This window comes from Setaria italica, chromosome II (assembly GCF_000263155.2).
Source record: "Setaria italica strain Yugu1 chromosome II, Setaria_italica_v2.0, whole genome shotgun sequence".
Classification (NCBI taxonomy): Eukaryota; Viridiplantae; Streptophyta; class Magnoliopsida; order Poales; family Poaceae; genus Setaria; species Setaria italica.
This window is the reverse complement of record NC_028451.1, coordinates 47,974,210-47,996,509: the sequence shown is the minus strand read 5'-3', so window position 1 is coordinate 47,996,509 and position 22,300 is coordinate 47,974,210. Positions and strand designations below refer to the sequence as shown.

At 49.7% G+C, this 22,300-nt stretch overlaps 4 protein-coding genes and 1 pseudogene across 4 annotated transcripts; 3 read left to right on the top strand and 2 right to left on the bottom strand.

The window, feature by feature from the left end:
- The first annotated feature begins 502 nt into the window (after positions 1–502).
- Positions 503–2,349, top strand: LOC101776435 (annotated as a pseudogene).
- Positions 2,350–9,054: 6,705 nt separating this feature from the next.
- On the bottom strand, positions 9,055–11,287 carry LOC101775625. The gene is made up of 2 exons (XM_004959826.3): positions 11,252–11,287; positions 9,055–10,613 (listed from the first exon to the last, which is right to left on the bottom strand). The coding sequence occupies exon 2, from the start codon at positions 10,581–10,583 to the stop codon at positions 9,312–9,314; it is 1,272 nt and encodes a 423-aa protein (XP_004959883.1). The 5' UTR covers positions 10,584–10,613; positions 11,252–11,287; the 3' UTR covers positions 9,055–9,311.
- A 936-nt stretch (positions 11,288–12,223) lies between these two features.
- LOC101766175 lies at positions 12,224–15,286 on the bottom strand. The gene is made up of 7 exons (XM_004958598.3): positions 14,094–15,286; positions 13,685–13,762; positions 13,454–13,596; positions 12,991–13,061; positions 12,792–12,887; positions 12,526–12,618; positions 12,224–12,449 (listed from the first exon to the last, which is right to left on the bottom strand). The coding sequence occupies exons 1-7, from the start codon at positions 14,574–14,576 to the stop codon at positions 12,367–12,369; spliced, it is 1,047 nt and encodes a 348-aa protein (XP_004958655.1). The 5' UTR covers positions 14,577–15,286; the 3' UTR covers positions 12,224–12,366.
- A 794-nt stretch (positions 15,287–16,080) lies between these two features.
- LOC101765755 (beta-D-glucosyl crocetin beta-1,6-glucosyltransferase) lies at positions 16,081–18,047 on the top strand. The gene has a single exon (XM_004958597.2). It carries the CDS (start codon positions 16,192–16,194, stop codon positions 17,821–17,823), a length of 1,632 nt encoding a protein of 543 aa, XP_004958654.2. The 5' UTR covers positions 16,081–16,191; the 3' UTR covers positions 17,824–18,047.
- A 2,917-nt stretch (positions 18,048–20,964) lies between these two features.
- Positions 20,965–22,187, top strand: LOC101775227 (protein LURP-one-related 11). Its single transcript, XM_004959825.2, has 2 exons — positions 20,965–21,201; positions 21,310–22,187. Exons 1-2 carry the CDS (start codon positions 20,965–20,967, stop codon positions 21,703–21,705), a joined length of 633 nt encoding a protein of 210 aa, XP_004959882.1. The 3' UTR covers positions 21,706–22,187.
- Positions 22,188–22,300: the final 113 nt, after the last annotated feature.

The window sequence follows — 22,300 nt, the reverse complement described above, 5'->3', positions numbered from 1 at the left end:
TGTAGCGTTATTATGCAAAAAAAAACCGTGTGCGTGTGCCCGGATAATCCGCGTTGTAATATTCTTTTTCTTTGTCAAGGTGCGCAGCTCTCCGCGTATTCTCGAGAAAAAAAGTTGCGGAGGAAAATCATGAAATGCCAGTTAATGCATAGAGATTGAGATTACAAAGACATCATAGTTAGCATCAGTCGCTGGCACTGAAGTGTTCAGCTTGGAGCTTGTTGGAATCGTAGCACTGATGGTGAGGTATGGAAGCTGCAAGAAATTGCGCAGCAAGTTGGAGATACTACGCCGGCCGGTACAGCCGATCGCTGGTTGCAATTGGGTCCTAGTGGCTCGACGTCGTCAGAAATCTGTACTTTTTTTTTCTAGAATACGAAATCTGTACTGAAACAGACCCGCTCTCTAGTCCGGTGATCCAGAGACCGTCGACGCAGCAAAGATCGACAAGAGCACGTCCGGCTGAAAAGCTGAAACGACTAATTTGTTGTGAGAGGAAAACACTGTTTGATGGCTGATAAGCCGGCTGAATAAGCTGAAGCGAACAGGCCGATTGTTTCCTCTATTTTTCTCTACACAACTCCCAATTGGGTGGTGATTTTGGGTATAGAAAAGGGTTCTGGCTGGTTAAAATTTCTCGGCAGCATCACTTGTCATCCTGCACCCAACAGGATCAGTTTGTTCTTGGTGGATAGATAAGAGACCGGACCTGCAAGAACTAAACGCAAATCGCCGCCATGGCCGACCTCCCACTCTACCTCCTCTTGGTATCTCTGCTCGTCGCCATCCCACTCTTCTACTTCCGCCGGTCGTCAGCGCGCGGGCACGGCAGCGCGCTACGGCTCCCGCCGTCGCCGTGGGCGCTGCCGGTCATCGGCCACATCCACCACCTCGCGCTCGCGGGCGCGCTCCCGCACCGCGCCATGCGTGACCTCGCGGCGCCTCGGTCCGCTCATGCTGCTCCGGCTCGGCGAGCTCCAGGTCCTCGTCGCGTCCTCGGCCGACGCGGCGCGCGAGATCATGCGGGCAAAGGACCTCGCCTTCGCGACGCGGCCCATCAGCCCGACGGCCAGGGTCCTGCTCGGCGAGGGCAGCTACGGCATCGTCTCACCACGGAGCTCTTCTGCGCGCGCCGCGTCCGGTCGTTCAGGGCCGTGCACGAGGAGGAGGTCCGCCGCCTCCTCCGCTCCGTCTCCGCGTCGGCTTCGGCGTTAGCCTCGCGGTGAACCTGAGCGAGATGGTGTCGGCGTACGTGGCCGACGCGTCGGTGCGCGCCATCATCGGCAGCAGGTTCAGGGACAGGGAGACGTTCCTGACGCTGCTGGAGCGGCGGCTGAAGATCATGCCGGCGAGCAGTTTGCCAGACCTCTTCCCCTCGTCGCGCCTGGCGATGTTCATCAGCCCGACACCGCGCTTGATGATGCGCGAACGCGAGAAAATGATGGCCTTCATCGACACCATCATCCAGGACCACCGAGACAACAGTGCCGCCGGCGTTGACGAGGAGGATTTGCTGGACGTGCTCTTGAGGATACATAGGGGGGACGAGCTGGATCCACCTCTCACCACTGACAACATGAAGAACGTGATAGTCGTAAGATTTCTCGCAAAGGAATTTTTTTAGAAGTTCTGCAAACTTTGTGCAGATAACAGATCACTTACGTACTGTGATTCCTCCAGGATATCTTCGCAGCGAGCAGCGAGACATCTGCCACGACGCTGTCCTGGATCATGGCGGAGCTCATGCGGAACCCGAGAGTGATGAGAAAGGCGCAGAACGAGGTGCGGCGAGTCCTCGACGGGGAGGAGAGTGTCACTGAGGATAGCCTCGGCGAGCTACGTTACCTCCCACTGGTCATCAAGGAGGCGCTCCGGCTGCACCCTCCGGCGACGTTGCTGATTCCACGGGAGTGCCGGAGCCCATGCCAGGTCCTCGGCTTCAACGTGCCGGCTGGAGTGATGGTGCTCGTGAACGCGTGGGCGATCGGCAGGGACCCGAGCAACTGGGACGCGCCGGAGGAGTTCATGCCGGGAGCGGTTCGAGAACAGCGACGTCGACTTCAAAGGGTCGGACTTCGAGTTCATCCCGTTCGGCGCCGGGCGGCGGATGTGTCCGGGCATAGGGTTTGGCCTGGCGAACATGGACCTCGCGCTCGCCTCTCTCCTTTACCACTTCGATTGGAAGCTGCCGGACGGGATGGAGCCCGGCCAGCTAGACATGACGGAGGCGCTGGGGATCACGACCCGCCGCCTCTCCCACCTCATGCTCGTCCCCACGGTCCGCGTGCCGTTGCGCGGGGAATAGAGACTAAGGTGTTTTGGTCGTTCAAAATAATAATGATTCTTTTATTTGATTATGCCCAACCCATTAAGGATGAAGCTATCCCACTTAATATATTACTAGCAGAATTGCTAGTGCGTTGCTACGGGTCTTTACCCTCTCTAAAATAATTATTTGCTTATTCCCGATTCATGTTTCATGGTGCTTTACTACTCTTCTTCTTCTCGTTCCCGAAATTCCGCACAAGAAAAATTAAAGAAGGAGATAAGTTATCATAAGGAGAAAAGTTCATGGATTTTATACCAGGTGCTATCACAAGAATACAGAGGTTCTAGATGTAATTTGATGTTGTGATCCACATTTTTAAATCAATCTATATTAACCCCCTCCACCGCTGCCCGGCCAACGAAGCTAGTACCGCTCCGCTGCAACAGCCCCCCACGCTGTCGTGCGAGGGACACGCTGCTGTCATGCGAGGCGCCCGCACCCACGCTGTCCTGCGCGCTGGCGTTGGCGTGCCAGCCATGGCTGCAGCGAGGTGGGGAGATGCACACAGGCCATGCCAACGGTCTTCCAAGCCGTACTCCTCTGTCGATGCGGTGCCGTTGTGGGCTGAGGCTGCCGTTCTCAACCACGCTATCCGCTGCAGCTGCTCGGTCGTCCTTCTCCTCCCCCGCTAGATTTGCAGTGCCCGATGGGAAAGGAGAGTCTTTCGGCGTGGGGAACTTCATCCTCAACATCCCGACGAGCTCACAGTGTGACTGCCGAGAGCAGCACCAGCATCCGGGCCGAAGATGATGAGATCTAGTCCAGCACCACTACGACGCTGCGCTTGGCTTGGGCCTCCACGTGTACAGGGCAGGTTCTTCAGCCGTTGCCGGGACCGCCACCAACGGAGGGGGAAGCAGCAGCAGCAAGCTCCCCGTCATGGTCGCCTCCCATGGCGGCAGCTTCTGCACCAACTCCTACGCGACGTGCTGCGACTCCCCGGGCGGGCGCGGCGAACTCCAGGAGGGAGGCCGAGTGGTGCGGCGTGGGGAGGGGGACAGACGGCGGCAGATTGGGAGGCTGACTCCCTGGGCGGGCGCGGACCCAACTCAGAGTGTGGGCGGACGCGGGCGCAGCTCAGAGCAGGGGCGGCACGGGACGTGGAGGGACGGCGGCGGGGAGCTGGACTGGAGGGCAGCGCGGAACGTGGAGGGGCGGCGATAGGGGGTGGCGAGAACTTCGGGAGGGAGCCATAGACGCGAATGACGGCGCGAGAGGGACGGGGGCAGCGCGAGGGATGGGCAGAGGCGCGGGAAAGAAACCGAGGCAGAGACCGAGACCGGAGAGAGACACGCACCACGGTCAATAAATCAATTGTTAGGCCCACCCGTCAATAACTAAAGTTGGCCCACCCGTCAATGATTAAAGTTGGACCAAACTAAAAAAGTGGGCAGAAGCGGTCCATACTTTATAAATAGGTGTGTGTATGTAGATTCTACTAATAATAGGGTGTGTTTGGTTTACTCGTAATAGGGTGTGTTTGGTTGGTTGTATAATTTGATTCACGAATGAAACGATTCAAAATAATAATGATCCTTTTGTCTGGTTGGGTAAATTGTACACTACACTAGAAATGATTTTTACAGGGAGGTAAATGAGCTTTGTGCTGGCGAGCGGAGCACCTGCCAGCAACTTTGAGCCAGCACAATGACTATCCCACTTAATACATTATTCTACTAATTAGAGTCAACCATATGGTACAAGCAAATTGGTTGAATCACACCGTCCTGGATCATCCATACATGCACCATGTGGTGCATGCAACCAAACACACACATAGTGAACCATATGGTATAATTAAATTAGTTTAATCCATCATTCATACGTGCATCAATTAATGCATGCAACAAAACACACATTTAGTAGCTTGATGGTCCTTGTGATCATTCATTAGTGCCCAGGCTGGCCATGTGATCATGTGCGTAATCACGTTGTCATGAATTGATTACCCGCTCCAAACTATTTTTGGAACAGGGGTAGAAATATGTGGTTAAATTATCAATCGTTTTTTAAATTTCATTTTAAGGTACTCCAATTTAAAAAAAAAAGAGCTACTCCTGGGCGAGTTACTTTCCAGCCCTGTGCCTCTAATTCACTCCATTTTTCGCCCTATATATGCTTATCCAAATGCTTATATATACCAGAAAATGATAATTTGTTCCCAATAAATATTTTTTTTCTGCACTCATCCATAGATGTAGTGGGATAATTTGTTGTTTTCGGACCAACCATTAAGATTCTTGCTAATGACAAAGTTTGACTTGCTAATGACTAAAGGACAAGCTTATCAGTAATAATTTTTGAATTGCCAATGACTAACAGACAAATCCTAGATACAAGTCTTTTAAATGCTTGGGATACCAGCAAAAGTAGAATGTACCTCTTGAATCTAGATATTTAGCTTCTTTTCCCTGCTAAACAGGTTTTAGCAGAAAGCAGAGGAGAGCTGCGTCCTGATCCACGGTTTGATGCCATCAATGCTGTATCTTTGGCCACTGAGGATGATGCTGATAATACTGTTGAAGTTCATGTGTTTATACGTGACAACAGTGACATATCACGCAGGAGGAGGTCTAAAGCCACTTGATATTTAATCTTGTTCATTTTGCAATCATCACACTTAGCTCTCTTAGATTTTGTAGAAATCTACAATGGCCTCAAAGCTTCTCTTAATCAACACCTACTATCTATCTTCAATTGCAGAAAAATTTTCTAAATTTAAAATATCAATTAACTGGAGGTTTCCAGGCAGTTACCAGTCAACCCTGCCAAGCGTCTGATTCCCTTTGAATTATAGACAAGTGAGATATATATGACATATCAACTGACTAGGATGGTGGCGATGGCAACTGATGCTGCATTTCACGAAAATATGTTGCTTTGCATAACTAAGTTACGAAAGATCTATTGTAGAATTGATTTGTTCAACCAGAAACTTTGGGTGCTTGCTTGTGCTGGCTTGTGATATTTGCTTATCTTTATTACATGCATTAATGCTTATAGATTCAAGCGTCACGCGCTTCTTTCTTTTATATACAGAAATCTGGATGGTATTGCTGGCTGTAATGTAGACGTCTTCCCTGAAGAGAGGGACCTTCTGAACAATCTTATTAGTGCAGTCTGTTCAATTGATCCAGATATCCTAGTCGGACGGGAGATTCAGTCAGATATCTGGGTATAGGCTTACTGAAAAGGATTTCAAGAACACCACCGCATGAGCTGAATCATCCACGTAAAGTTCCAGTTGATGACTCTTGTCAGATGCTTGCTGAAGCATCTTCTGCTGATGATGTTGATGATGTCAGTGAGAATGACTGGAGTCATACTCATGCGAGTGGTATACATGCTGGTGGAAGAATTGTTCTTAATTTATGGCGTCTCATGCGTGCAGAAGTTAAGCTTAATAATTACTCCCTTGAAGCTGTAGCTGATGAAGTACTGAGGAGAAAGATACCAACGATACCAAACAGGATATTGAACCGATGGTTTGCAACAGGTCCTGGACGAGGAAGACACCGTTGCATAGAATATATTAGCACTAGAGCTAGAATCAACCTTGAAATAATGAATCAACTGGACCTGGTTAATTGAGTTTCCTCCATGATATTCTTCCTAGTATATTGTCAACTTTGTTTTTTTTTTCAGACTTCCCTTGTTTGTTCAGTTCAGATATTTTATCAGTTAAGCAACTTGTCCTTTTGATTTTCTACTTCTTTTATCATTTGAACAACTTGGTTCTATTTACATGTCCTGAATAAGCTATGGACTTTTTTTCCCTGATAGCTCAACATTACAATCATGAGGATCATCCTATTGTTACTTGTCCTGGTATGCTGGTGAATCGAACATCTGAACTTGCTCGTGTATTTGGTATTGACTTCTTTTCTGTTCTTTCTCGGGGATCTCAGTATCGTGTTGAATCTATGCTCCTGAGATTGGCTCATACACAGAACTACCTTGCAATTTCGCCCGGTAATCAACAGGCGCATTTTTCTGCCACCTGCCAATTTTAGTTGTTCATTTTTTTGCTGTAAATATACTGTAGTTGCTCATTACCCAATTCTGAACCTCCAATATTAGAACAACATATCTTGTTCATTTTGAAATTCTACTGATGAGCATATATTGCATGAATTTTTTCTGCCAAAGATGGCCATTTTTTTTTGCAGGGATCCTAAGATGTGGCGTTATGTAAGTAGCTAGAAATGGGCTCATCGATTTCTTTAGAACTACAGGCTGGCCATTCACAACCTCACTTGAACCACAAAAATAGGATATATTTTCTGCTAAACTGTTACTAATGCTAATTTGCAGGTTGCTTCTCAACCAGCCATGGAGTGCCTGCCACTTGTAATGGAACCAGAATCAGCCTTCTACCCTGATCCAGTTGTTGTACTGGATTTTCAGTCCCTCTATCCTTCCATGATAATAGCATATAACCTATGTTATTCTACATGCTTGGGTAAAGTTTTCCCATCAAGCAGATCCGCATACACTTGGAGATCTGAAAAATCAGCTGCTGCTTACCCCAAATGGGGTCCTGTATGTGCAACCTGAGGTGATGTTCTTAATTTCTGAGCAATATCTGATGTTGGTAATGGCAAATTTGAAACATTCCATAGATAATTGTTCATATACTACAGTTTACCTGAATACCTCTATGGTCGGTAGATCAACCTGTGTGATTGTCCTTTGCTGCCATCCAGATGAATTACTGGATATATTCTTGAAAATTTTGTTTTCAGTTACATGTTTAGTGATTCTTGGTACATTCACTGTATCACTGCACATTATATTTCCCTAGTAACTATTGACCTTTCCAGTGCAAGGGCTTCCACTCTGCCACCTGCAGCAATCGTTGCAACAAAAGCTATGTTGTCTGATCCAAGGGCGGAGCCTCGGTATGCAGAGAGAGTGCCATATGTTGTAATCCATGGGGAACCAGGGGCTCGTCTCGCCGACATGGTTATTGATCCTTATGGTCTCCTAGAAGTTGGATCTCCTTATAGATTAAATGGACTATATTACATAACCAAGCAGATTATCCCAGCACTACAACGTGTTTTTGGACTCCTTGGTGCCGACCTGAATAATTGGTTTAGTGAAATGCCTCGCCCCATGCGACCAACTCTTGCTAAACGGCAGTCTGCTTCTGGTCATGGTTTATTTTCTCGTGATGGCAGATTCATCTGGTTAGGATTGAATAATAAAGCCTCCAGCAAGGGAGGCAGAATAGATACATACTACATGTCAAGCCACTGTTCAATTTGTGGTGATCTAATTCAAGGATCAGAGACCTTCTGCGAAAATTGCTTGAAAAATGAAGCTGTTGTTGCCACAGTAGTTGCTGGTCGAACTTCAAAGTTGGAGCGAGAAATCCAACATCTTGCTGCTGTAAGTCTGAAATGCTTGGTTATTATGTCAAACATACTTGTGTAGTTTACCTCACATTTACAGATTTACTCCATTCAACAAAAAAGCTAGAGAAATCTTGAGTTCAAACTGAATTTACATGCTAAGCAAAATAGTATCATTGGATGAAATGCTGTTTCATTAGCATTTACATTCTATAATGGCAACTTAATAGTCACTTAATTGATTCCTAACAGTTGTGTGCAACAAGAACTCAATGTCAATATTTGATGTTTAATCTTTTTTTGGGCATAACAAACACATAGTTTTGATCTGAGCTGCTTAAGATGAGTTGGCAGTGACGCTTTGAACTTTGTCCAGATATGTGGCCACTGCGGCGGCGCAGACTGGATCGTTGAAAGTGGGGTCACGTGCATTTTCCTTGCATGCCCAGTCTTATATGAACGGAGGAAAATTCAGAGGGAGCTGAGAGTTGTCTCGGAATCGGCGGGAGAAGCTGGTTATTACCCTTTTTGCTGTGCTGAACTTTTTTGACCAAGAACATTTTTCGGGGTTGCGTCGTCTTCTATGTTCATACCGTGCAAATTGTGAAATTTGTAGCTTGTACGTCACACTTGTGTATAGTTGCTGCTGCTGCTGCTGCTGTTGTCGTAACGATGTACATGTATTGAGGAAATAGATGCAAAGGATATGTAACGAATGAGCTCTACTTAAAGGGGCACGTGTACCACATAGCTTGCTGCAGACCTGTTTTTGGGTTCAGTATGTTGTTGGTGTAGCATTATTGTACAACATGTATCGAGGAAAGAGAGAGATGTAATGAAGGAGCCACGTTTGAAGGGAGATATGTGATACCTGAGTCAATCCCTGACTGGATATTTGACTCTATGCCTAGCGGTGGTGATTACTTCATTGGCAATGTCAGTCCTGCAAGGATGGACTTCCGCTGGTTCTGCTTGGGCAACCTCATTGCGATTCTGTCATCTTTAGCAACTGGAGAAAAAGCTAAAACAATATTGGATCTTGTGGAGGAATGCTGAGAAAAACTTATTGTAGAGATTGCCTTGAAGATCTGTTACCCTTCAATGGAAAACCAGGGATGGCAGATAGTCACTGGATGCGACCCAAAATCACCTGATGTTACAGGAAGAATACATTCAGGCAAGCTTGCAATATTGAAGTACTTTGCCCAGGCCCCAGCCCAGACAAGTACTCCTCAAAATAACAATTTGATTTTTTTTGCATTAAACGACATCATTTTACACAAGCACAATCCAGCATTCAAACAACAAAGTGATAGACGAGAAACAAACAGAAGCTGTTATGTTCTACTTCTAAAATAGCAGGTCAAGTCAGGTAAAACAGAATTTTCAGAGAGACTTCAAGTAGGAGTACTACAAATCAGTTGCTCAGCAGTAAACCTGAAGACAATTCTGCAACACAAATTAGGCGCTGGAATAAGCATCCGGAACAATTTATGGTGGTTTCATACAATCAGTGTCCCAAGATTATTCAAACACACACATTAGGTAGTCTCTGGTAGTGGGTACTGACAGTCCATCCTTGCATAGATAGATAAAAGGATGGAGCTTTCAAAGCAAAGACACAGTCAAAGTACCGACTCGAGGGAGTAGTGGATGTTGGCAAGCTTGCAAACACACAGTCTAGACTTGTGCTTAATCATGCGGAGCCCATTGCCATTGCCCTTGTCGTTGCAACTGTCTTTGTCACTGTCACTGCTACTGCTACTGCTACTGCCATTGCCATTGCCAGCCAACACTTCCAAGCCAGAGAAAACAACAATTGGACTGCCATCTGAAGCTGATAGTCCATCCATCGAAGGGGGCCTGCCTCCCATATCTTGGAAGAAGTTGATGATACAAAACCTACCAGAACCCAAGCTGACAATCTTGGCAGGATTAAACAGATTCGGGAGCCATTCCGCCGGCACATGTGGATCCCCCCAAACATAGTGCTGCTGCTTCTTCGGAGCATGCCCTCTCAGGATAGGGGAGAGGTCAGCTGCACATGGGAGCTGGTGATTACCAGCAGAGGCGCCAAACCAGAGCTTGAGCTCAGGGACGTACTCGGCCTTGCCGGAGAAGGGCATCTGCCAGTCACCAGCCATGCTCCACTTCTGGCTGACCGTGTCAAAGCAGTATGTGCCATGGCCGTTCACAGAGACGCAGATGATGTTGCCCACCACAGCATAAGACTGTACCGAGGTAGGCTCGTCAGGTCGATGATCAAAGAAGGGCGGCCGCGGGAGGGCGTCGCAGTGCCATGACTTGTGGGTAATCAAGTAGTGTCCACCTGCGCAGTTGCGCCAGATGAGGGCCTCGAACGGAGTGGCATTCATCTCGTCAAGAAGCGTGTCCATGATGTAGAGGCTGCCGCCGTCCTGGTCCTGCTCGCCTTCAGGTCCTTCAGGGCTGGGGACGGAGAGGGCGACAGGGAGCTTCTTGGGCGCATGGAGGCAGGGCGTGCTGATCGAGCAGCGAGCCTTGGTGTCGTACAAGGTGGTGCGTTTCCCACTGTCGGCGAAGAAGATCTTGGTTCCAGAGAGAGGAAAGGAGTGCAGCCGGTTCCAGTCTCCTTTGGTCACCGGGCACGTCGATGGGCGGAGGCTGAAGATTGGTGGCGGCGGCTTAAGAGTACTCTCCAGCTGCTTATCTGTGAGAGCTGCCGCCTGTTTCTTCTTTGGGTCAATCCAGGAGGACAGAGCATTTTGCGGCACTCTTTTAAGTCTGGGCAGATCTCGCGCCTTTGCTGCTGCTTCCTTTGCCGGGTAGAAGAAATTGTCGTTGTTGAGGCGGCGCAGCGAATAGATGCCTTGATCGTGGTTCGCCATCACCAGATTCACGTACCGCCGGAGGCTCATGGTTGAAAAATCCGAGCTTGCTTCAAAACCCTTCAAATCCACAACAGAAAGGAAAGCATTAGAGCAGAAAATCCTCCCCTTTCATCTATTTGATTGACGTCAACAAATTCTATCATCCAGACTTGCGGATTGCTCGAGTAATGTTCCCCTTAACTGTGACATCATATGTAATTTCATTACGGACTTCTAATTTGACAGTTCCTGCAATATTTACTCTAAAATAGTTCATAAACCACAATAGTATGCAAAGGCTTGCATATTTACTCCAAAATAGTTCATAAACCACAATGGAATCTAAAAGGCAGTTTGAGGGTTTTAAAATCCAACATAAGACAAATACCCTCAAAACTTGGATTCATATTAAAAAGCCAACAGAAACGATCTTAATTAACATGGATGAGTTAATCAGATCATTTGAGAATTTAATTGATCTCAAAACTAGTTCAGTCACTGAACATCTGCAGCAATTCAATAAGAGAATTTAACTACTACTACGCATTCAAAAAGATGAGAATCAACTAAGTGTCTGCAACCATTTAAGTGTCCTAGATGAGAATCAAAAAGATGAAAATCAAAGGAAACCTTGCATAAGACATTTGTCTGCAATCATTTAAGTGACCTAGATGTTCCAAAACATCGGACGGAGCCGGAGGTGGAGGGGAGGGCACCTGGCGGCGACGCGAGGGAGGAGGCGCTCGGGGTGGGAGGGGATGGGGAGGGAGAGGTCGGAGGCGGGGAGGGGAGGGAGAGGGAGACGGCGGGGGAGGCAGCGAGTCGGGACGGGCTCGGCTAGGGTCGGCCGGTCGGGCTCTTCTTTTCGATCAAGGGTTAGCACATTGCCGTTGGCACAGTAAGTTACGTTACGACGATGGTAATGGTGAACGTCGGCATAGATTTTTTTTTCTTTTTTCCTTACATTGGCACTGAGATAAGATATACCTCTCCCCATCCTCCAAAATTGCTGCTTACATTGGCCTTCCCTTCAGGTGAATGTCAGTGAACTTGGCCTGGTCACTCCTGCTAGAAAAGTTATTTGGGGTAAGAGATCTGCTGGCCTTTGTGTTTCTTTTCCAGACTTTTCCTGAATCCTTCAGTAAACCAAATTTCTTGTGTTGCAGGTAAATACGCTCAGGTTACAAACAATCCAGAGAATGATGGGTGTATCAATGCTGTCTTGTTAGTGTAGAGCCATAGTGAAATTCTGTTATGCTGGTTTATCTTACCATTCGTATCCGCTCCGACGAAGATGCATTTTTGACCGATGTTACGGCAATTCAAGTAGTCTGTTGTGCACCGTGGGCATAACATGTGGTAGATTCCAGTAGCTTATTGTGCACCATGGACATAACATATCTGTATTGTGGCTTCACAACAGATGGCTTCACAATTTATAGCCCGCTGTAAAATTTGAGGAAATTCGGATTAGCAACGTTTTCTGTAACTTAATGGTTCTCGTTGCTATCCCCTTGTGCTGCTGCATTAATCTCGTTGATGAGCTGTCTTTGTACATATTATCATGTATCAACCTACATCTAGGTTAAAATGATGGTCGTCAAAGTTTTGATCATCTTCTGTCACGGTGGGATGTTTAAATCAAACATACTTTTTCGGAAGGCTTTTAATTAAATATGAATGCTTCATAAGCACAACAACAGATAAAACTTGCGAGCAAAATACTGCTTTCTTGAGTTGCTCATCAAATCCAAATGTTACTTTTGACGTCTGTTTCTCCTTTAATAATTCACAACATGGTAACTCGGAAAGATGATAATATGGAGAGTCGTCAGCAGATGAAAATTCTATCAACAGGAGCTGAATTGGCCACATTCAGATAATTGACGTCAACTGCATTCTCCCCGAAATCATCTGCAGAAGTGTTTTATCTGTTATTAAACTGATACACATGTCATGCCAATGACGAAACAAAGCACCAGAACCTAACCTTCGTACACTGTTCTTACAATTTGAACATAATCACGGATGATCTCTTGATAGATAATGCCATCAGGATGTGCATCCAAGACGACCAATGTTCCTGCGGTGTGTTGCGAACGAAAATCATGAAATGCCAGTTGATGCATAGAGATTGGGATTACAAAGACATCATCAGATTACACACAAGGTGTACTGGAAACAAATATCATCAGGGAAAAAGAAAGGATCAAAGTAGAATGCAAAAGCAAAAATGAGTACTCAGTATCACCATACCTGGTGCTAACCAAGCTTTCGTCTCCTTTGAAGGCAATGGTGCTAACCAAAGGATATTGCGCAAGTTCATAGAATCATCATATGGTACATTGGATCCTATAAATCAAGAAAGGGGAGTTCAACAAAATAATGCTCGAACATGAACTGAAGGAAAAGAAAGTTGATTATCTATCCAACTACAAACAATCCAAAATCATACCTGCTTGGCAATATCCCAAATTATAAGGAAACAATTCCTTGTCAATTGCTGGATATTCTTTAGCATGGAATCTGCATTGAGAGAACCATCATGAGGTTATGACTAAACCAAACAATTAAAACATTTTTTTACACTTTGACACAATTTAGCTCTTAAGTGTTCTGAATATACCTAGGGGATAACTTGAAAGATGATACATTGAAAGGAATGTCATGAAAACACTGAGATAAAATCTGATTTTGTCCAGCTCGGTTAACTTTCTCTAAGACTTAAAAGATCTGTAGGTTTTAGGTGATTAGGTCTGGATTGGCACATGAAAATTCGACATATTGTGACACCAACAGACGTGTCTGAAATCAGATAGCTATTCTGCAACAATTAATGAAAGGAGGTCTGAGGCTCTGAGCAATGAACACTAGAAAGTTCTGGGAACAAAGCTTTTGCAACAGTTAAAGGCACCTACAGAATTCCGAGCCGTCCTGTTTCATATGAGAGGAAAAGATGCCCATGGAACAAATCATATCGACTGAGTGATACGTTTAGTCCAACCAAAGGTCCCCGTGCCACAATCAATTCAAACAAGAACGCCAAATACGAATTGAGCTCCTGTTAATAACACAAAGGGGTCATAACATGTGAACAAACTGCCCAACTTAGGAGTATAATTTCAAGCAGGTTTGAGCTAAATATGGACCTCATTGGCGAAGCGCCTCCCATATGGTGTTCTTGTGAGTTGGCATTTGTCCTTCTGCGTCCCCTGAACATCTGGCACCTGTTGCAATGATTTAATTTGTTAGGCAGTAAAAAAAACAATTATATTTCAGGATGATCTCGAAACTGCGGCCGGGACTTAGATCATTTTGTGCACCAAGAAGCTGTGAGAAGGTACCGTAATTCAAACTTAGTACAGAACTATGGCCCATACCACCAAATTCAGACTGAATTATCACTTGCAACCGTGCACCATCGCGTGTATCTATCCAAACTAGTTCTTGCAATCCAAAATGATATCAAATTGGATCCTCCTTGAAATTTTTCTTTGCATTACCGGTGCAGAAGATAATAAGTTAATAACCGAGAAAATGGGAGAGCTGAAGACTCACTGGCAGCATTGTTGGATCCAGCGCGCGGTGGATGGCCCCGGGATCGCCGCCGGAGTCGACGGCAAGCCGCGCAAGCTCCATGACCGGCGCCGGCGGCCACATCACCATCTCGTCCGCCTCCGCCGCACCCGCATCGCGACCTTCCCGCAGAAACTTCCGGGAGCCTCCGCCGCTCCAAGAAGAGACCTTTGAGGCAGCCGCGGGGTTGACCGGGGAGAGAAACCGGAGGCAGGCGCGGAGCCGCGAGGCCTCCGCGGGCGGCACCCGCGCCGCGGCGCCCGGGCCGGCGAGGACGGAGAGGAGGTCCGCGGCGACTGCCTTCGGGGAGGGAGGCGGGGACCGGGACCGGGACCTGGCCGATGCGTGGGACGATGACGGTGGGGATGGGTCGGCGCAGCAGGAGACGGAGAAGGAGACGGCGAGAGAGATGGTGAAGGCCAGCTTCAGAGGGAGGGGAGGAGGCCGGAACAGCCGGTGAAGCATCCTCTGTCCCTCAGCAGCTTCTCCTCTGTCCCTGTGCTGCAGAGTTCACTACGATTTTGAAGCAGATTTTCAATGGAGATTGGCGAGCTGCGAAGGATGATTGGATCGAGAGGACAATCAGTGCCCAGACGAGCTGCTTGTCTTGAACACGATGAACATGCTGTGCGCTTGCTTTGCGCCTGGTGGGTGGATGATTTGCTTGTGCTGTCGTCAACCTCATAAAATTTTGATCGAGTCGAGACTAACTCATGTGTTTATACGCGGGCTTGGACAATAATTGACAGGATTACCCGTAAACCAAACCAAACCAAACTCTGAAGTCCCTCTGATCCGAACTGATTCCTTCTGAAAATTGTTGCGACGCAGGACGCAGGACTGCTGCCGGGCTGGATCACGCGGCTTCGGATCAGTACACAGACAGACTAGTTAATTGTGGGCTGTGATCGTGACGAATCAGCATTGATTCGCGAGCTGGGCAGCTGCAAATTGAACAGGGAGAAGGAGAAGAAAGGGGAAATGGTCTCCAGCGAGACTAGGGGCGCTGGGTTAGGGGTTAACAGGGAGGGCCAGCGGCGGGAGGCCGGCCCGGCGGAGGTGGCGGTCGCGGGGGCGGTGAGGCGCGGCGGCGGGGGCGCCGCCGGTCGGGCGGTGGTGGAGGGTGGTTGGGCGGTGCCGGGGCGGGGCAACGTAGCCGACGGCGGCGGCGGACGGCGGGGGCGGAGGAGGGAGGGGTGGCGGTGGGAGGACGGGAATCGCCGGCGCCGGTGAGGGCAGCGGGGAGGAGGAGGGCGGCGGGGGCGGACGAGGAGGGAGGGGCGGCGCCGATGAGGCAGCGGGCGCTGGGGGCGGACGAGGAGATTGATCGCGTTCCGAATATTTGCAAATGTACCCCTATATTTTACAAATAGACCGCGATCAATAGCTGTGATCCGAATATTTACATTTCAAATAACCCCCTGGATTGATCCTAATTTCACAAATTGGCCGCTGGTTTGCCTCTGCTCCGGCTCCGGCTCCGGCCCGTCCCCCGGCGATTGCTGCTGCCGCCGGCCACCACCTGCCACTCCAGCCGGAAGCGCAAAGACCCCATCCCTCCCAGCCCTTAGAATCAGCTATGCACTCCCCTAATTCGCGCAGGAAGGAGCCAAGGAGCGGAGGAGGCGCACACGACTCGACGACCCGGAGCCGCCACCAGCCGTGCGTTTGAAGCTCGCGAGATCGGTCGAGCATGGCGGCGGCTTTGCCCGCAGTAGGCGCGCCGTCATCTCGTCCCGGACTGCGGCAGTCGATGCATCGAAACCGCGGGAGCGAATTTGGTTGCTGGCTCCTGGGGCATGGCAATCCAATTGCACTTCGCTGAAGATGGCAATGCGCAATCGCTCATGTTCTTCAGTAATTCTGCGACTATATACTGCTCCGCATTGGAGGACAGTGCGATGAAAAGTGGATGAAATCAGAGGTGGGTCATGGTGAACTGGTGAAGTATGAAGGCGTGGAAAATTCCCCAGCGAAGTTTACATCCACATCTGACCCTGTAAATCATGCGCCATCTGTAGAGCAGAGAGGAAAAGAGACGGAGCACCCTGGCGCGCCTCTGGAAGGTAACCGAAGGGGCATGGCACGCGCGTCACCTACGTGGCCACTGGTCAGAGGTAGGCCGGCCACGTCGCGAAGCTGCATGCCGCCGCCGCGTCTCCCGGAACCCTCCGCCATCACCCCCTGCCGCTTCGATCCATGCTTATTATACATCCATGCTCCGATCATCACACCTCGATTGCCGCTACAGCCACCTAGCTCGTCGATCAGACCAGCACGGTATACATCGCCAGCCATGGCGCAGGGCGAGCGCGAGCAGCTGAGCGTGGTCATGTTCCCGTGGCTCGCGCACGGCCACATCAACCCCTACCTCGAGCTCGCCAGGCGCCTCACCTCCACCGACCGCGACGGCGTCGACGTGGTCGTCTACCTGGTCTCCACGCCGGTGAACCTCGCGGCGATCGCGCACCGGCAGACGGACAGGATCCGGCTGGTGGAACTCCACCTCCCGTCCCTCCCCGACCTCCCTCCCGCGCTGCACACCACCAAGCACCTCCCGGCGCGCCTCATGCCGGCGCTCAAGCGCGCCTGCGACCTCGCCGCGCCGCGGTTCGGCGCGCTCCTCGACGATCTCCGCCCGGACGCCCTCCTCTACGACTTCCTCCAGCCCTGGGCGCCGCTCGAGGCCGCGGCGCGTGGCGTGCCCGCGGCGCACTTCAGCACCTGCAGCGCCGCCGCCACGGCCTTCTTCGTCCACTGCCTCGGCAGCGCCGACCGCGCGCCGCGGGCGTTCCCGTTCCAGTCCGTCGGCCTCGGCACCGCCGACGAGGAGGCCAAGTACACCGAGCTGTTCGCCTTGCGCGAGGACCCCGCCGCTCTGGTCTCCGAGCGCGACCGCCTGCTGCTCAGCCTGGCGCGCTCGTCGGGGTTCGTCGCCGTCAAGACGTGCGCGGACATCGAGCGCAAGTACATGGACTACCTCTCCGAGCTCCTGGGAGGGAAGGAGATCATCCCCTGCGGGCCTCTGCTCGTCGACTCCGGCGGCGGCGGCGGTGCGGCCGAGTCCGACCGCGTCATGCGGTGGCTGGACGGCCAGGAGCCGGGCTCCGTGGTGCTCGCCTCCTTCGGCAGCGAGTACTTCATGTCGGAGCATCAGATCGCGCAGATGGCGCGCGGCCTGGAGATGAGCGGCGAGCGCTTCCTGTGGGTGGTGCGGTTCCCGGAGAGCGCCGGCGGCGGCGAGGAGGACCACGGCGGCGCGGCGCGCGCGCTGCCCCGCGGGTTTGCCCCCTCGCGCGGGCTGGTGGTGGAGGGGTGGGCGCCGCAGCGGCGGATCCTGTCGCACGGCGCCTGCGGCGCGTTCCTGACGCACTGCGGGTGGAGCTCGTTGCTGGAGTCGCTGGCGGCGGGGGTGCCGGTGGTGGCGCTGCCGCTGCACATCGACCAGCCGCTGGGCGCCAACCTGGCCGCGGAGCTGGGCGCCGCCGCGCGCGTGCGCCAGGAGCGGTTTGGGGAGTTCCGGGGCGAGGACGTGGCGTGTGCGGTGCGCGGGGTGCTGCGCGGGGAGGAGGGGAAGGCTCTGAGGCGCCGCGCAGGGGAGCTGCGGGAGGTGGTGGCGCGGAACGACGCAGACGACGCGCAGGTCGGCGAGCTGGTGCGGCGCATGGCGCGGCTCTGCGGCAAGGGGCAGCGGGTGGCCGTGCCCAACTGAAACTGTGGTGCAACGAAACGGTGCACGGCTTCAAAGTTGAAACACGATTTGAATTCGACGAGGAGACATTGTTTAGTTGTCATCGTCTCGGGTTTGAGCTGGGCTGCCAGTTGACACCTTGGGCCCTTGTTGGCTGTTTGAATGTGTTGCAAATAACCCCTGGAATCCTGTTCCTTGTTTGCTACTCCCTCCATCCCGTCCCAAATTATAAGTCGATTTGACTCCATCCCAAATTATATATTTCTAGAATTTTAAATTTTACTATACATATCTAATATACATAATAAAAAAGTTATGAATCTGGAAATACCAAAACGATCTACAATTTGGGATGGAGGGAGTATATTATTTACTAGTAAATATGCCCGGAGGGCGAGTATATTATTTACTAGTAAATATGCCCGTGCGTTGCAACGGGAACATCCAACTGTTGCTATTCACAAGTTATCTTGTTTTGATGATACTCAGCTATCATTTGTTGAGCGTGGAGTCACCGCCACTAGCTAAGCCACTAGCTAAGCACGACTGGTATCGTTGATTGTCATGGCACTGCCACCACTTTTGCTCACTCGATTTTCACAAATTGTTGCTATTCGCAAGTTATCTTGTTTTGATGATACTTAGCTATCATTTGTTGAGCGTGGAGTCACCGCCACTGACTAAGCACAACTGCTATCGTTGATTGTCATGGCTCTGCCACCATTTTTTCTCACTCGGCTTTCGCCTTGTTCAGCCACCAACATCAGCTACATCAAAGAGCGTTTTGTAGGTGCTTTGATCAAGGGTGGCATCGCTTCACTGTGGAGGATATGGGCTATCTCAATTATTCGCACATTAAGTTTGAGTGCTTTAGAAAATCCTTCAGTTCCTAGTTTTTATCTATGGAAAGATCCTTGAACTACAAAATATATTTTTTATTCTTCGGATTAGTTTTATTGCTATTTAATTCTTTTATTATTCATTTGTATCTAATTTTTATAGTCAAATTTACTTGACAATTTAAATTGTTTTGGACCAAAACACGAAGTACATCTAAGGACAAAACACTAAGCAAATTTAAGAGGCGGTCGTGCCAAGCACCATTCCTACCTCTCTCTTGATTTTTTTTTCATGTGTTTCTTCATCATTCAAATAGGCAAACGGCGGCTGCAGAGCACCCATACCAAGCATCGGCTCCACCTGCATCTCTCTCTTATTCCCTCCTCAATTACTCATCTCCAGGTCTTCTTGTCAGTTGCTAGTGCAGCATATCCATGCAAGGATCTTGAGGGCAAGCTCAAGCATGACCTGCAGCCTCGCAAGCTACTCCTGTGCTCATTTTCCCTCCCTGCACCACGAGCTACTCCTGTGCTCATTTTCCCTCCCTGCACCATGTTGAGGATCAATGTGTCATGGGTCCATGGCTGAAGCAGATCGACACGGAGGGGAGCAGCAATAATAAGCGGTGTGCATGCAAGGGCAAGGTGAGTGGGCGGCGGAGGGCGGCAGTATTATTTCTGCTGCCTACGAGTTCTGGCCGACCATGACGAAATAGTTCCAACCTTCCACCATCAAGAACTATTTCAAGGATCGCAGGTTGATTACGGAAAAAGTTGAAGATCATGATGCACTATTTATATTAGGTAGAGATTACTGATTTCATTAGACCTCCAAGTTTAGTCAGGATGGCGTGGTGGAATGTCCGGCGAACCAAACCATTTCGGTTTAAATAAAATCCAACTTGTTCATCTCGTAAGCAATGCAATTGGGGTTCTTCTATAGTAGTATAGTATCGCGTAACATGACAACTTTGAAAAGTGTGACATGACACAAAGGGTTGAGAGTAGCGTTACTTTTTTTTTTGTTTTGAAAGTGATTAGCGTGACTTATAGCACCATACGCAGTCTGCCGGTGCGCATGCCTTTGGTTGATGAGACATTGAGGCCGTCACCCGTGAATGGATCAGCTGAAGCTGCCTTATGACCTGCACGGAGGCACCTCAGCACCTGAGAGGAACGAACGTCCCGTGAATGGGCTCAACAGTCACCGGCGATGCCGACGAGGCAACACGATAACAAAGTGCTCATCAACAGGGCTGTCGTCTGTGCAAGGCTGCAAACTTGTCCTCCCAAAATTGACCCTACTACAAGGAACCGTTCATTCTTGTGCATGCATGTCAAGTGGCAATGTGCTATGTATGGAACACGAGTGCACGTAGTTTACTATAGTTTTCTGAAATTTCGGCGAAAACCTGACAATTCAGTCTACCAAACTCTTCATTTTATGTTGAACTATGCGCACCAAAAAAAAATGCACTAGTACATGCATCTGCAGCTATAGTGGCTCCTTGTGCGCTCGTCAGCTCGAGGGGGAAAGAAAACAATCCAGTTCCAGTTTGGAAGCTTGCGTTGTGTGCACTTTTGCATGCGTGGTCATGCACGCCTGATGACGCGAATGCCCTTAACCCCGCATGCTAAAACTGACTATACTTACATGTTTGGCACCAAGCAGTAGTAACTAACATTATTTTTCTGCCTGTACTGTCATCACCTGCTGTCATGTACCGAAAGTTGAACGGGTCCGTTCGCTTTTCTTACTTTTTTTAGCATGAACTTTATTTGAAGGGTCAGTTTAAGAGTGCCTGTCATTGCCCGTCATGTTTGGCTACGGGACCTGGCCTCTCGGTTTCAGCGCTTTGTTACATCCATTGGACAGAATGAACAGGAGACATACCCAACTCACCCAACTCTGTATGGGGAGTGTTACGTGTGTTTAACATTATTTAATTTGTCCGGCATCTGTCCCCTCCGTTCTAAATTATAAGCTGTTTTAGTATTTCTTAATGTATAATTTTTGTTATGCATTTAGATTTTGTATTTATATTTAGAGGAGGGAGTCCGGCGTAACAAAACGACCTACGTTGACGCACCGTAGGACAGGGCACAGGACCGAAAGAAGGAACGATATACACTTGGCTTGATTATGCCCCCAAAAGAGTACTATTGTGATTTGCCCTCCACCCATTATAGCTTAATAAGTAACTACCAAACCACGTCACTCTCTACCGACTGTCAATGGAGTTGTATCCTATCTCCTCTTCGTCCTTTGTTGTAGTATATTAGCACGCGAATTGGGGCAAACCGCGAACGAATCCGGGCAGCAATGGCGCCGCGGGTGCACTCCTCTCCATCATCATCGCCGCCGGCGACGCGCGCGGGTGAGCAGAGGAAGGTGTTCACCGTGTGGATGAAGTCGCTGGTGCTCAACGGCCACGGCTGCACCGTGTACGACTCCGGCGGCGGCATCGTCTACCGCGTCGACAACTACGGGTCCAGGTGCAGCGGCAGCGTCTGCCTCATGGACCTCGACGGCTCGGTCGTCCTAAACGTTGTTAAAAAGGTACAGCTAGGCCGTTACTGACATAATCCACCAGGCCATGTGATTTTTGCGTTGCCGCTGATCATGCAAGTTCTTGATCTCATGTCCATGGTGCCCGATCGCACGCAGAAGCTCGCGTTTGGCCGATGGGAGGGGTACAAATGGCGAGGCCAGAAGCAAGAGCCGAGGCCATGGTTCACGGTTACACGCCCGGTCATCAGACCGTTCCAGTGGAGCCACGGCCGCCCGGCGTCGTCGTCGTCGTGCGAGTTCCGGTGCGACACCACCGGCCGCGTCATGCGGTACACGATCGCCGACGAGTGCCGCGCCGGGAGCGGGAAGCAGGGGTGCCGGATCGTCGACGAGGCCAGCGGAGTCGTCGTCGCGGAGGTGAAGAGGAAGGTGACGGCGAGCGGGGTGGCGCTAGGGGAAGACGTGCTCTCCCTGGTGGTGGAGCCTGGTACTGACCTCTCGCTCGTTGTGGGGCTAGTGCTCGTGTACGGGCTCATGAATCGCACCATGTGAAGCGATCTAGCGACGCGGGCAGAACTTTGTTCGTCAGACTAGCAGAGAGAGTCGCCGAAAGAAGAATCTCGGAGGTTTCGAGACTGAAGCTTTTTGAGCCTAGTTGAAGAACGCTGTCACCTGACTGTCGAAGAAACTTCAGAGAGCAGGGGAGCCTAGTGAAACAGGAGCCCTGAGTCGTCGGAGATACGAGAGTCGAGTAGCAGCACTAAAGAGAACAATCTTTTCGGTTGATTTGTTAGCGATGAAATAGAAGATTCGCTTTGAACTTTAACGTAAGGATTTACAAAAGCTTGTCTAACACCCTTTAGTTTTGAGGACCAAATTTGCGCTACAATCTGGCAGAAGCTTGTAGGATATAGATTGCTTGCCACAATCCAAAGCTAAAACAGACCAATTCATGTTAACACCAGCAACAACCAACAGGGCAAGCAGGCAACTCTTTGAAAACGTATAATTTTCTTCCATGCGCCATGCCGTAACAGCGCCCTCTTTATAGTTCAACTGCAACAGTAATAGCTTTTCACAATAGGTGAGCATTAGGAATACTAATTAGTTTATAATTTGACAATGTGGTGCTACAGTAACCATTTGC